We start from the raw sequence: 16,274 nt of genomic DNA on the forward strand, positions 1-16,274 counted from the left end.
CAGCCATATCAAACCCACATGTAGACAGCCTGTTTCGGACTTTTGGTCCTCATCAGTACATGACAGGGATTGATAAGGCTGTATGAAATAGGGCTTGGACGAATACAACAGAGTAACCAAGCAGCTCAGGGTGACCCAAACTACTAGGAATGTGTACCAGCGGTTCTGGATGCTTGCTTGGCATAACAATGGCGAAAAGGGATAATTTGCATATTTAGTAGTAGTGCATTGTGGGTAACCACAAATGTTCATTTATAACTGCATTATTGCAAATTTCCTTCTCTTTTAAGAAGGCAATTACACCAAGCTTTGCTTTTTTAGTAAGAGGGCTTTTTGGTCCCTTTTATCCCCCTACACATTCCTAGTAGTTTGGGTCACCCTGAGCTGCTTGGTTACTCTGTTAGTTAATTAGCAAATGGCCATCTGAAGGATAACTTATCGGCTGGGAAAGAGCGCAAGCATGCAAAAGCTACATGCGCATTGTAAATGATCACATAAGACAATCGTTTGTGATCATCTCAGGCAAAAATCTAGAATCCGCATCAGTGTATTACAACATTATTGACATTGCCACCATGTCAAATTATTAACAACCGGCCACTATTGTTAGGCCATTGTAGTCACTGCAGTAGACGCCTCCCACTCATCCACTCCATTACCCATAGAATAGAACCAAATGTTTGACTGTAACTGAGCAGCATGTCTGCACAGCAGTTGTTCCATAGGCATTAATGATTGTTTTGGGTGACACTTACTGAGAGTCTGTATGGATCTACACATTAAAGGACACCTAAACTGACCCAAAATATCAAATAAACATGAAAATGTTATGGGGTTCGCATACTTAAAGAGACTCTGTAACAACATTTTCAGCCTTATTTCTTCTATGCTATGAGTTCCTATACCTGTTCTAATATGGTCTGGATTACTACAGCCTTTTCTAGTTGCACTGTCTCTGTAATAGATCTAATCTTCTTTTCTTGTCAAGCCTTGTCGAGACAAAGAGGAATGCACTGCTCTGTTGCGATAGGGAGAAGTTATGCACGCCCCCTGCAGGCTCTCCTGTGTGTGTGTTTGAGTCACAGGCTTGTCTCTGCTCACAGCCAGCGTCTCTGCAAGACTCGTGGAGCTGAGACATTTCAAACAGCTATGAGTGCAGAGAGATCAGTGCAGAGCTCAGACAAGCAGCTAAGGCAAGACGTGGGAGTAACATTCCAGCAATCAAGTCACATTTCAGAGGAGCTTCTGCAAACGGGTACCTGCTCTGATGTATTTCCTGTTTGGCAGCCATCTTCATTGTTTACAAAAACAATGCATAAAACAGTGATTTTATCCAGGAAAGCAGCAGGAGCAGCGAAAATGTCACAGAGGGGGCTAGGAGATGATAACAATCAGACTGGTACATTTTTTTATGTAAGATTTTCACAGTACAGATTTTCTTTAACCTATTTTGGTTCCTGGACGTAGAAACTACATCCAGGAACCATGCACGCTACCGTGCGCTCCCGCGGCCGATCATGCACGTGCGCTCCCGGCCCGCGGTTCGTTAGCCAGGCAATCAGGGAATCGGGCTATGGTGCCCGATTACTGATTCCTCTCCCCCGCTGAAAAAGCGACAGCTTCTCTCAGAAGCTGCGCCTTTTCTGGCTGTTACCTCCCCATGCGTCACTCTAAGCGTGTGTTACGCTTAGAGTGACGTCATGTAAACAAACTCATGGCCGCCATCTTGTGGCCAAAAAGTAATACTACAACTAAAAGTAAAAAAAAATGAAAATCAACACACATTTACATTATAAACCTATTGTTTACCTCCCACCCTCCCAAAACTACCCAAATAAAATGTTTAATATAAAAAAAACATTACAATAAAAAACAAACAAACATGTAAATATTTACCTAAGGGTCTAAACTTTTTAAATATCAATGTAAAGATGAAATATTTCTATTTTTTTTTTTTTAAACTTGTAAATCGTGATATATGCAAAACGGAAAAAATGCACCTTTATTTCCAAATAAAATATTGTCGCCATACATTGTGATAGGGGCATCATTTTAACGGTGTAATAACCGGGACATATGGGCAAATACAATACGTGAGTTTTAATTATGGAGGCATGTATTATTTAACAACTATAATGGCTGAAAACTGAGAAATAATCATTTTTTTCTGTTTTTTTCTTATTCTTCCTGTTAAAATGCATTTACAGTAAAGTGGCTCTTAGCAAAATGTACCCCCAAAGAAAGCCTAATTGGTGGCGGAAAAAACAAGATATAGATCAGTTCATTGTGATAAGTAGTGATAAAGTTATAAGTTAATGAATGGGAAGTGAACATTTCTCAAGTGAAAACGACGGAACGCGAATGGGTTAAACATACCTAGGTTTTGCTGGTGTCCCTTCCGTTCCACTGCTCTGCCCCTTATTTGTGGCTCTGTCTGAAGCCAGGCAAGCAGGAACTGGAGGAGCTCTCAAAACAGGGCAGTTTAGGCACTGGGCCAGTGGTCGGCAAACTCATTCGTCAAAAGAGCCAACGATCATCAATACAACAATTAAGATTTATTTTGAGAGCCAAATTTTTATGTTTTTAGGACTTTGTTTAACCTAGCTCCCTCCCTGTAGATCCCTGTTGGTTCTTGAAGTCCTATTCAAGCTGAATAATTTCGACTGGCCAACTTAAGACTTTTCAGCAGTGTGCTAGTTATGGAACATGAGGCCCCCTAGTAATGCTTGGCCCGCCCAGTCACATCCAACACATTAAGAGCTATAATTGCAAGCAGCAGCCCGGGTAGCTTACCGTTACATCTGGCTGCTGCTGATTCTGCTGGCGGAGTCCAGGATTAGTCTGGTGGAGGCTCTGAACAAGGCTGTGCACTGCAAAGTCCACGCAGTGCAGTTCAGCCTGGGTTGCAATCACATTCACATGGTGCCGCTGTAGAGAAGCCCAGAGGGAAGGAGATAGAGGGTTATGCGGGCTCGGCGAGCTGAGCTGTACCTACTGGCAAATACACAAAGGGGAGGCAAAACATAATGGCAGGTTTGCCCCAGCTGCTATCAGAGCCACATACGGCTCTAGAGCCACAGGTTCAGACCCCTGCCATAGGCCATAATGGGAATTACAACTATAGCAGCGCTGACTGTGTAATTTGGGCACCGGCAGTAGCTGGAGGCCGAATTATAGAAAATAAGGTGGCAAGGAAATTTTGGAATGGGTTACTGAAAAAAATAAATTAGGCAGAGAAACACTTACTGCAGGAAGGGCTGTCATTTGTCTTCTCTGTGCCAAATTTCCCTCGTCCTGTGGCGAATGATTTGTCTCACTCCGCATACCAGTTTGTCTGCTTTCACCGAGCTCTGTATAACAACTGCATCTGGGAGCATTTTGGGCATGCAGATTTTACAAAGGCTGCTTTTCCATTAAGTTTCCTGCTTTAAAGTGATGCTGAACAGGTTTAAAAATCAAAATTTTTACTTACCTGTGATTTCTAAACCTGCTCAGTATCCCTTTAATTGTCCTTAAGTTTCTGGCAGAACAACATAGGCAATAGCCCGCTATAGGAGAAGAATAACGGTGCCACTTAAAGGACAGGTCTGGGGTTAAAAAATAAACCCAAAATCTACTTACATGGGTCTTCCTCCAGCCCCTGGCAGCCGATCTGTACCTCTCCGCAGCCCCGCTCCCAGCCGGTGTCCCATGGTGTCCTCCGTTGCAAAGGCTGACCTCGCCAGGTCAGCATCTTCTGCGCCTGCGCGAGTGTGTGGCTTGCGGTCGTGCTCCTGTGGCCAGGATCATTCTGAGCAGGTGCAATAGTTCTGCACCTGTGCAGAAAGCTCCAGGCCACATGAGTGCGATCACTCCCAGCTGGTGTCCCGGGGTCCCCTCCGTTGCAAATGCCGACCTCACCAGGTCGGCATCTTCTGCGCCTGCCCGGCCGCATTCCCTTGGCCGGGAGCGTTCTGCACATGTGCAGTACTTTTCCAGGCCACATGAGCGATGCAGGCGCAGAAGACGCCGACCTTACAAGGTCGGCATCTGCAACAGAGGGGACCCGGGGGCACCGGCTAGGGGGGTAGCTGCAATAGATAAGCTGCTAGGGGCTGGAGGATGCCCCAGGTAAGTAGATTTTGTTGTGGTTTTTTTTTGTTTGTTTTTTTACCCTGGACCTGTCCTTCAAGTTTGATGTATGCTGGACATCTTGGTAATGCAATCAAAGTATAACAAAATATAATGGCTACGTTTAAAATAATTGATTCTAGTCTAGTTTAGCCTTCTGCCTATGGTTAAAACTGAAGTAAGTTTTGTTGCCGGAACGTCTTTATTATTATTTAGCATTTATATAGTCCTGACATCTTCTGCAGCGTTTTTACAGAGTATATAATCCTATCACTAACTGTCTCTCACAGTCCAATGTAGTCTGGGACCAAATTAAGTGGAGGCCAATTAGTTTAACGTGAACCTAAGGTGAAAATAAAATGACAAACAACTGGATCTGTCGTCCTACTCTTAAAATTGACTTTTTTTTTTTTTTAGATATTTTATGTATAAATATTTACAAAGTTGAGTTAATGTTTTTTGTTTTTTTTTGTCTCTGCTCAATAGCAGTGTCTCGAGTTCCAAAGCGAAAATACTTGAACTATTGACCTTTTTTATCTATCCCCTACTTTCAGAAACTCTCCTCTGCAGGTAAAACGTTTATGCCTGTAATTCCTTATCAGTGAGGGTTATCATAGCTATAATCCAACAAGAAAGAAGCTGTCACTTGCATACCTAAGGGTTAACTTTTTCAGGCAAGAAAAAAATAAAAAATACACAGCCTAGTTATTAACTTGTTTGGCACGGTACATACACATGTTTATCTCATCCTGTCATGTGACCTCAGGTACACTTTAACTGTATGTTTTAAGGATGTGGGAGAAACCCATGCTAACATGGGGAGAACATACAAACTCTGTGCAAACAGTTCCCTGGCTGGGATTCAAAGCGGGGACCCAAGCGCTGGGCAAGGGTGCCAACCACTATGCCACCATGCCACATTTACACTTACTCACTAATTATATAGGAAGCAGCATGATGGATAAAAAAAGTTAAACTCCAACCAAGTTAGGATAGCATGGGGGTGAACCGTATCTTGTCAGGTTTCAGCTGTCTGTGTTGGCTGTGTTGGGTAGCTCTTCTTTGACTTCCTGATAATTGATATCTGGCATTAAAACAAATAGTGAGATGAATAACAAAGTTTGAAGTTGCTACCTGAAAAAGAGTTGGAGTTAGATATCAGATTGGGACATCTGTTCCAATGACTACTACTGAATAGTAGGTTTTCTCTCCCACCCCTTTGGAGAGATTTGTTCTATCGTCTTTGTGCATCTCCGGCACAAACACAGACAGCAGTGAATACCTAATGCTGGGTACACACGGTGCGTTCCCGCACTCGATGCGCCACTCGATTCCTGTCGATTTGCGGCAGCTTGATTATTTCCGACATGTCCGATTCGCGTTTCGATGGATCGTTAGGTCGATTTGGCATATTTTACATGACAATCGACCTAACAATCATTGAAATGCGCTCGGAAATAATCGAGCGGCCGGGAATCGAGCGGTGCATCGAGTGCAGGAACGCACCGTGTGTATCCAGCATAAAACAGGCAGTGAGCCTAATGGAGCAGAGTCTTATTTCCATCCTGCATGTTTTGTGCTCATTGGTCGCCCATAATCAACATTGTATGTTAATGTGTTGCTACTACTAGTTTTGCTATTATTATTATTACCCTTGCTCCAAACAGATGAAAAAAAAAAAGAAAATATTGGCTGGAGTTCAGCGTTATTGCCACTAGATGGTGTTCTGTGGACATTATTAGTAAAACAGCTGATGGACAATGTGGCTTGTGTATCAGCATTGTCAGTATGTACCAGATCTAAAAACAGTTTTTACAGTGGTTAACATTACCAAACATGCATTTATTAGCAGTACATGAGGAATTGTGCATAGATCATTTTCTCAACATCCCATAATGCTTTCTAGTAACAAATACTTTTGGCATCTCATGTATGATTTATAGTCTTTCAAGCTTAAAACTTTTCTTATTTGAATGCAACAAGCAGAAGTGTTACCTGAACCTATCAAAGCTATGCCTCATGTTTACCACATATTGAGAACCCGTGGAATAGAACATTTTTCCGGAAAGGTCAGTTCCAGGAGAAGAAAAAATAAAAAAACAAAAAAGATAAATTAGCTTTAGCTGGTGTGATAAGTTGTCAGCTACTACTTTGGGGTTTTTGATCCTGGATATGAATTATTCTGTACCTCCTGTGCCTAGTACCACAATGGACATTGATGGCTTTAAAGGGACACTTAAGTCAAACAAAAAAAAATGGGTTTTACTCACCTAGGGCTTCCAATAGCCCCCTGCAGCTGTCCGGTACACTCGCCGTCTCCCTCCGATCCTCCTGGCCCTGACGGCAGCCACTTCCTGTTTCGGTAACAGGAGCTGACAGGCTGGGGACGCGAGTGATTCTTCGCGTTCCCAGACACATTATCACCCTCTATGCTGCTATATGGTATATGATATATGCTATAGCAGCTTAGATGGCGCTATTGTGGCCAGGAACGCGAAGAATCACTCGCGTCCCCAGTCTGTCAGCTCCTGTCACCGAAACAGGAAGTGGCTGCCGGCGGGGCCAGGAGGATCGGAGGGAGACGGCGAGGGCACCGGACAGCTGCAGGGGGCTATTGGAAGCCACAGGTGAGTAAAACTCATTTTTTTTTTGTTTGACTTAAGTGTCCCTTTAACCTCCCTGGCGGTAAGCCCGACACAGTGTCGGGCTAGCCGCCGCAGGGGATTACATGGGCCCGGGAGGATTTTTTAAAATAAAAACTGTTTTATATTGTAACTATGTGTGGCAAGTCCCTCCGGTCCCCACCGATCCCCGCCGGTATACGTACCACCCAGGGATCCCACAATGGTGCAGCCTCCCAATCAGCTCCAGGCTTCGCTATGGGGAGGATCAGGACTGCGCATGACGTCATGTCCGATCGTCACCTTAGCAACAGTGAAGCTCATTGCTGGAGCTGCGGCGATCGCGGACGGGTAAATATCGCTGGCGGCGATCGGGGGGGGGGGGGGGGGCGTGGGCGGGCTAGCTAACAAATAGAAAACATTTTTTATTTTTAAAAAATCCCTCCCGCAGATGCAGCCACTGCATCTGTGTACCGCCAGGGAGGTTAAAGGGAATTCTAGTACTCTAGGGTACAGGAAGACGGACATCATTTGACCGTTGTTCCTTTTTCCCAATGTTTGTTGATTAGACTAACTCCTTCCAATACTATCCGAATCTAAATGATTTATTTTTCCTGAAGTTGGGCTATTCCTGCAGTGTATTTCTATTTAAAGACAGCATGTCATGAACAATACAGAAAGTCGTGACCGATTTCCATTTTGTCCAGCAGCGCTACTGTCATTTTCGTTTGTAAATGTACTTTTTTTTTTTCCCCTCTTCCCCTCTCTGAAAACCCTTGATGTGGAACATTTCACACCTAGGTGTCAGGCAATTGTTCTTTTCAGAGAAACAAGAGCTGCCTCCAGCAAAAGTTCAGATTAGGATCTCTTTCCAAGAATTTGAATTAGACAATAAGAAAATCTCAGTTATTAAAATCTCGAGAAAGGATTATTGCAGACAGAAGGAAAATATCTCAGCATGTTTCTAAAAATCATTGATACCATTTTGTTAAGCGTGACCAATCCAGGAAGAAATGGCAAAGGTTATTGATAAACCATGTCATTTTTGCCTGTAAAATGTATGCCTCCCTTACTCACCAGGTGGTATACACACCCAGTTTTTAGGGAAAGACAACTAACAAAGGACAGATCACATAAAAGGGCATCACACACGCGCCCTGTTACTCTGGCAACCACATGGGGTGCATGTATGGAGCAAGGAGTGCACCTGGGACCAGGACAAGCAGCAGCAGCCACGGACAAATAATGTATAGTGCACTGGGCACCGGGGGGGGGGGGGAATCACATTACACATTAGGGGAACAGTGTCGGGGTCTCATTGTTTTCGTCGCTCGTCCTGAAATCACTCACTGTTCTCGCCATGCACATGATTGAGCAAGTCGGCCCTACATCTTGCATCTTTCCGACCAATCAATGCTACCAATTTCGGACTGATATTGGTTGCATTGTCGAATGGGCATGCACTTGGCAGCACACATTTTCTACCGATTGTAATAATCGAATCGGATGGTCGATCAGCCACCAAGTCAAATGATGTACGGCCACCTTAACTGGACTAATCACTGACAATCGGATACTAACCACTGACTGAGCTGAACAATGACTGTTCCTTGACTAGCAGATACTGAATACATACTGAGCTGACCACCAACAAGTAAATAATAAATGCTTTCCAGACCGACCACTGAAAAGCAGATACTAACTGATCACTAATTGCCTGGCACCTGATAAGCAGATAGTGAGTACTAAATGGACTGACCACTGGCAAGGAGATACTGACCAATGACAAACAGACACCACTGAGTGAGCTGACCACTGACAAGAAGATGCTAAACACTAAGCGACTGACTGGACTGACCACGGACTAGACCGCTACTAACATTCACATACTTCCCAAAGACCAGACTGACCACTAGTAGTCAGTAGTTACTGAACAATGACTAGACCGACTAACATGTAGATACTTATACTGATTGGGACTGATCTTTAGCTGGACCAACCACTAACAAGCAGACATTGCCCATGAAAAAGCAGACATTGACCACTGACAAGAGGATACTGAGCACTGAGCAAGGCCGACTCCTAGCAGGGATGAAAATTGATAAAAAGATCTGTAATTGAATGTGACTACACTGTGGCAGAATTGCACAAGTTAACCTTTAGATGTTTGCTTTCTCGGCTAATATTATGCTTAATTCAGCTGTATTTCCACAATATCCATGGTTGGAGCATACTAGGAAGAGGTGCTATCTATGCATTTTTATCTTTTCAAATATTAGCAGTGCATAGAAACGTATATTCAAAGCTGGTCTTGATATGGGTAAAAGGAAAGAAATTAAAACATCACTGCTGAGTGCTGACAATGCTTTTTAACTGGATTTGTTTAAATGTTTTCTTTGTGATAAATGACTTGGCACTAGCTGGCAATATGAAGAACATATTTATAGTGCCCAGAGACAACCACTGACAGCAATTCAGCTGACCAGCTGCATTCTGAGAGTGTTGGCTTCATACTAAAGAAGAGTGGATGGGGCTGAGTAGGGTCTTTTTCTCTGTAGTACAGCCTCTGGCAGTTGGCACAAGGAACATTTTTGAGGACAATTAATTTCAAAAGCTGTGCTGATGTCAGCCATTTAGTCAAGACAAACCTGTGGTCAAAAATTGAATACTAAGGGCCCGTTCACACTACACGCGTTTCCAGCCGCGTTTTGGAAACGCGTGCGGGTGGCCCGACACGCAGGACATCAGACAGTGCATAGAGTGCACTGTCTGATGTTCACACTGCATGCGTTCCGGACCTGTGTGGTCCGGGAACGCATGCTGCACGCAGATTTTACAAAAACGCGCGGCTGTCCCATTCACTTTTCAGTGATGGGATCAGCCACGCAACGCATACGAACGCAGATGGCGTGCGTTCGTACGCGTTGCGTTCTGCATGCGTGGCCGTCCGCGTTTTGCAGTCTGAACGGGCCCTTAAGAAGAAGGAAACCCCTGGAACCTGTAGAGGCTTCCCACTCTGTCCTTCAGACGATAGTTGCCACTCGTAGACCCCGTGAAAGGACTCTGACAATTACTTGTGAGATTTCAAAATAAATAGTTACATTAGGGACTGTGCGTCATGTAGGTATATTACTGTAATTTTGGTAAATAAGGGCTTGTAATTATTGATCACAAACAAAAAAAACATTTTAATTGTCGCTAAACCTTGTACTAGGAATATAATTTAAACATTGTAATAACTGGGACAAATAGGCAAATAAAATGTATAGGTTTTATTTACAGCAGCGTTGTTTATTTTAAAACTAATAGGGGATTTTCATTTTTTTTTACCTTGTTTTCCCTCTAAAATTAATAGAAAGTAAAGGAATTACTGAAAACAAAAATCGCCTGCAAAAAGCCTAATATGTGTAGAAAAACAAGGTATACATCATTTTGGTGTGAAAAGTAGTTGTAAAGTTATTGGCGAATGATAGGGAGGAGTGCTGACAGGTGCAAATTGCTCTGGTCCATTAGGGTAAAATCCCCTTAGTCAAAAGTGGCATTTCTGACCATTTTTTTTAAACTAAGTATGAGCATACAACTGCTGCTGTTATATGAATGTAAAGAAAATCACTAAAATGGCCCTATAAACCTCTCACACATTTGCAAAAATGACAGTCTATTTACTCTGCCAGTTTTTTTGTCACACATCATTTTGATACTGTGCTAGTTTATTGCCACACATCGTTTTGGTTACTCGATAAGGACTTGGCTTAGGCTCTACCTGGAAACTAATCTTTTTTAATGTCATCACAAAAGTTAGCCAGATCCAGGACAACCTGTGAAGTTGGTTCAGCTATTTATGGATTGAGACTCAGGCCTGAATTGACTCTTCCTTCCTCATTAAACTGCTCCCATTGGACAAATGTCACCATCCCTAGTGGTGTGATGTTGGTAATGTGATTAGTGAGCATTGGTCTACTGTTTTTTGGGAGGGAAACCATACACCATACTTAGAGGCTCAACAAAATAGTTATCTACAAGAATAAATAGATCAAATCTGTTAAGTACTCTTCTCCATGCATAAGGAAACCTCTAACTCAGCTATACATCCATCATCCATTTTATTTTAGGGCTGGAACCCACTGGAGATAGTGATTTTGTACTTAAAGCGGGATTGTCACCATAAAAATCAAATTTCAATAGCAACTGGTCTGAGTGTATTAAGTGATAATCAGCAAGGCTTGGTGTACAGAGGCGCCAGAGTAGAATAAAAACGTTTAAAAACCGTCTAAAAGAGGGGGATGTTCAGGTGGACTTACCTCCCTCGAAAATATAAAACTCAATTGAGTCACAATATATCAATACAAATATTTTATTTAACTCCACTTAGTGCAACGCATTTCACAGGTGTGGTCCCGCTTCATCAGGCAAACAGGAGTATAACTCAATGGGTCTAAATGCAGAAGTGAGCACCTTACTTCTGCATTTAGACCCATTGAGTTATACTCCTGTTTGCCTGATGAAGCGGGACCACACCTGCGAAACACGTTGCACTAAGTGGAGTTAGATAAAATATTTGTATTGATATATTGTGACTCAATTGAGTTTTATATTTTCGAGGGAGGTAAGTCCACCTGAACATCCCCCTCTTTTAGACGGTTTTTAAACGTTTTTATTCTACTCTGGCGCCTCTGTACACCAAGCCTTGCTGAAATCTTGATTCCACCCTCGGTGGAGGGGTGCTACCCCGTTTCCGATCTACAGAGTGCGACATCTTAAAAGCCTGAGTGGGATCAGGTTCTAATACTCCCCACCTGCACTTGAAGTGGTTGCCTATGGGTAACCCATGTTTGTGAGTATATCTAAATATTTTGCTTTAAACCACAACCAACTCAACAACACTACACCATATTGGATGGGCTCTCGATTTCACTTTGTTCTTTCAAGCGTATTAAGTGATAAAGATGCTAATCCTGCATTCAAAACTTTCAAAACTTTTTCTGCTGGTATGATTTGGAGTTATCACACACTTAATGACCACTGGCCCTTTAATAGTCAGTGCCATGCAGTTGCATGCTGGGGGTTCTTTTTATCTATAATATATAGATATATTCCTCCTTATCAGAAAGACGATTCCCTGCTCACTTGTGTTTACAAGCAAGGCTGAGGTGACTCAGCGATTGGAGGAGAAAAAGACATAAAAAGTAAAGGGCAGAAATGACATCAGGATTTAGCCTAAACTGTAGGAAAAAGACATGGTTCCCACCAGGAACAGAATTCTCTTCATTTACTATATAACATTCACTGAAATCAAAACATGGACAGAGCAATACATCTGTTATGTAAGTAGATCAAGTATTTATCTACTTATATATGTGGGTTTTTTTCCCCCTGGCATAGTATGGCTAATCCCACTGCTTTAAGAACCAGTGCTTTCCAGAGTGATTTTCAGGGAATGCGGTTTTTACCCTGCATTACCTGAACAAAATTGCTCTGAAAATGATGCAGGCTGTGAAATTCGGCTGTGGTATCACCAGGATAGGCTTGCATTAGCCTAGCACTTTTGCAAGCATGACGATTCATTGACAGCAGAAATTTCCACTGAAACCACTCCAGTGGGGTCCAAGCTTTACCCCTAAAACAATTTGAAAATTTGTCAGAGACAATTCATCATGCACCCGATATGTACATACCTCTCCCCTATGGATAACTACTGGAGACAAGTAGACTCATACCTCCATAATCATATTTGAAGCCCAGTCACACTTAACCTCCCCAGCGGTACTGACAGATCTATCCATCCATAAAAACATGCTGTGAACAGTATAAACGTGCATACACATCAATACTCTCCTGCACTGTATACTAGACCCTTGCTTGACACATTTTGGCAAGTTACAGGAAAAAAAAAGTTTTAAAAACTCATTTTATCACTTTTTGCACAGAAATCCTGGGGAAATTGAACGCTAGGGAGGTTAATACACACCTCTGGCTTTCGGGGATTCTTTTTGAGGGAAGATACCGTATATAAGTGTCAGGCTTGTCTGGTCAATGACTATAGGTCAGGCTATATGCCCATATGACTGACCTATAGACCAGTCCGTAACACCTGCACAAAACTCTTACCTAAACACAACTACAATAACCCTGCAGAAGATGTAGCATACAGACTGACAGATAGTATCCAACAAACAGAACCTAAGGTACAATGCAAGGCACAGTATACACAGGTATGATAGTCACCTGAGGCCTGGAAGGTGACGCTATCCAGATGAGTCAGGTGGTTGTTAGCAGAGAGGTAGCGTGGTCCACGTAGCCAGTGTTGGTCCAGGCAGCAGGCAAGCGAAGTCCAGGTACACAGCAGAGTCGGCAACAGGTAATCCAATAAGCGTGGTCAAGATACAAAGCAGAGTCGGCAACAGGGAATCAAGCTAGAGTTAAACGTGGTCAAAGATACAAGGCAGAGTCGGTAATCAAACGTTTGTGAGCGCATATCCTGGAACAAGCCAAAGCTAAATGCTATCATGGGCGATGTCTGGGGGCGCTCACCTGACTTGAATACAAGGACTAACCAATCAGAAAGCAAAGGCATCCAAAGTAACCAATGACATTGCGAGCCTCTGGCGAAGGAAGCCGTTTAGCTTCTGAAACGCATTAGCGATTGGCTGAGAGGAGGTACGTCACCACCAATCTGAATCCAGGGGCCGGACTTCCTGTATCTGACGTGGACCGCGGAAACTCGCGTTCCAGGATCGGGTCAGCTGACCCAGCGCATCAACACACTATAAGCAGCTCTAAGACTCCCGCACAGCCGCCGTGCTGGGCTGCCAGAATTGAGCGGTCCTGGAGTTCTGAAGATCCCACGGAGTATCGTTCTAAGCGGCAGAAGTAATAAGCTCCACACGCTAAATCAAGCTTTCTGATTACATCAAGTACTTTGACTATACTGTGCGATTACCAATTGTTTTGAATACGAAGCCTATAGGATTCTTTACACTAATTTGTGGGCTGCACACTTAGCGAGTATTTTGTGGGCAGTAACACTTGTGCTTTCTATCAACTTGAGCATTAGTAGGGGACATTTCGCATACCCACAAGTTTGTGTCATTTACCCCAATCCATGCTGCAGCATAGTTGAGATTTGTGAGCTTGTCTGGAATCAGGTCTGTACATTTCACTTGTCTCCCCAAAAATGTTTCACAACAATAAATGTGTGAAAAATGGTGATTATTAGAGCGTAAATTTAGGAGCTGGTGGCAACCTCTCTGTGCAGGAAATAGTTCACTCACACTGATAGAGGATTGCCTTTGTGAGCTGTGTGAGGAGTGAAGAATGATTGTATAGCAGAGAGAGAGACCTATGTGAAGAAATAAGTGCCTCTATTACTGGTGGTAATGTGTGCCCTAATATACAGTATTAAAATAGTTATTTTTTTTAACCGTTGTGTACTGTGAACCGAGCCTTAGACCAATGTGGCATGCTTATTTATTTTACCTGTATGTGAGAAACTCTCAAATATGAACAAGAGCCTTGTCTTGCATGCTTAATAGTTAATCCTTTTTGGAATATTAGACATTCTTGTTGTTGTTGTTGTTGATTATTATTATTATTATTATTGTTGTTGTTTTTCTGAGCTATCTTACATTGTACAATACAAGTAGCCTCACTGTAGTAACACCAAGAAATCATTTGATTTACAATACAGGCGAGTAATGGGAGTGAGAAGCTGTGAATCCAGATGTCTGTTCAGTGGATCCAAAGGAGAAGTATGCTGTATCGAGCCACTGCACACGAAGGCTGAACTGAGAGATCATGCTATTGCCCAGTATTCTCTCCTGGCCATGGCTTCCTTAACTAAGGTACTAGACTATACACACATTCATGTAAATCTGCCTTAAACAAGATTTCATCAAAATACAAATACATAGGCATCAGTTAGCAAGGGGCAAGTAGTTCTGCTCAACAAGTGAAGCATCTTGGCTAGGTTTCTGCTAGCACCAGACATCCATCTTCAAGACCAAGCAGTTACACATCTGAACCCTTAGCCGTGCTATGCATGGCTGTAGGGTATTGGATGTGTTGTCTGGAATTCTGGAATTTCAGGCACATGAATTTGGAATCAGACTACTAATTTCAATAAGCTGTGAATCTGGATTTGTGTGCGTGAAATCAGGCAAAATTCGCTCTAGTGGAAACAGGGCCTTTGAGGTGAATTCATTGCAAAATTAAGTTCAAGTAGTGAGATTCAGACTGTGTGGTGCGGAAATAGTGGTCCCTAAGGCAGGAATTCACCAGTCTACTTTCAGACATTTGATTCACAACATGAATTATGCCCAATTGGAATATAGAGTTGTCAACATCCTTAGGGCCCATTCACACTAGAAGCGCTTTTCTGAGCGTTTTTTGATTGAGGGTCCATTTCCACAAGAGCAAATATGCATGCGTTTTCTGCATGCAAATTCACATAACCAATATAAATCAATGGGTCTGTTTCCACTTGTCAGAAATTCTGTGTGATGGACTGTGCAGAAAAAATCTGCCCAGCAGAGCCATCAGAATTTGCACCCCCCGCAAGGCTAGTGTGCGATTCGCCTGTAATGTATTTAACCACTTGAGGACCGCAGTCTTTTCACCCCTTAAGGACCAGAGCTTTTTTTTCTATTCAGACCACTGCAGCTTTAACGGTTTATTGCTCGGTCATACAACCTACCACCTAAATGAATTTTACCTCCTTTTCTTGTCCCTAATACAGCTTTCTTTTGGTGCTATTTGATTGCTGCTGCGATTTTTAGTTTTTATTATATTCATCAAAAAAGACATGAATTCTGTCAAAAAAATGATTTTTTTATCTTTCTGTGCTGATATTTTTCAAATAAAATAGTAATAGTAAATAGTAAAATTTCTATATACATTTTTGTCCAAATTTATTGTGCTACATGTCTTTGATAAAAAAACAAAAAAACATTCAGTGTATATTTATTGGTTTGGGTAAAAGTTATAGCGTTTACAAACTATGGTGCCAAAAGTGTATTTTCCCATTTTGGAGCATCTCTGACTCTTCTGAGCACCTGTCATGTTTCATGAGGTGCTAAAATTCCAGGATAGTATAAATACCCCCCAAATGACCCCATTTTGGAAAGAAGACATCCCAAAGTATTCACTAAGATGCATGGTGAGTTCATAGAAGATTTTATTTTTTGTCACAAGTTAGTGGAAAATGACACTTTGTGAAAAAAACAATAAAAATCAATTTCCGCTAATTTGTGACAAAAAATAAAATCTTCTATGAACTCACCATACTCCTAACGGAATACCTTGGGGTGTCTTCTTTCTAAAATGGGGTCTCTTGTGGAGTGCTTATACTGCCCTGGCATTTTAGGGGTCCGAAACCGTGAGGAGTAGTCTAGAAACCAAATGCCTCAAAATGACCTGTGAATAGGACGTTGGCCCCTTAGCGCACCTAGGCTGCAAAAAAGTGTCGCACGTGGTATCGCCGCAATAGTATAATGTGTTTTGGGGTGTATTTTTACACATAGCCATGCTGGTGGGAGAACTATCTCT

General features: G+C 42.5%; 1 protein-coding gene across 2 annotated transcripts in view; it reads left to right on the top strand.

Annotated features, from left to right (window-relative positions):
• Nucleotides 1-16,274, top strand: part of VPS8 (VPS8 subunit of CORVET complex) — a 457,588-nt gene that overhangs the window by 91,289 nt on the left and 350,025 nt on the right. For both annotated transcript variants that reach the window (XM_068245033.1, XM_068245032.1), the window contains exon 11: nt 14,419-14,572. In XM_068245033.1, the coding sequence (XP_068101134.1) occupies nt 14,419-14,572 (154 nt within the window). The remainder of the gene's footprint in view (nt 1-14,418; nt 14,573-16,274) is intronic.

This window comes from Hyperolius riggenbachi, chromosome 7 (genome assembly GCF_040937935.1).
Source record: "Hyperolius riggenbachi isolate aHypRig1 chromosome 7, aHypRig1.pri, whole genome shotgun sequence".
NCBI lineage: Eukaryota > Metazoa > Chordata > Amphibia > Anura > Hyperoliidae > Hyperolius > Hyperolius riggenbachi.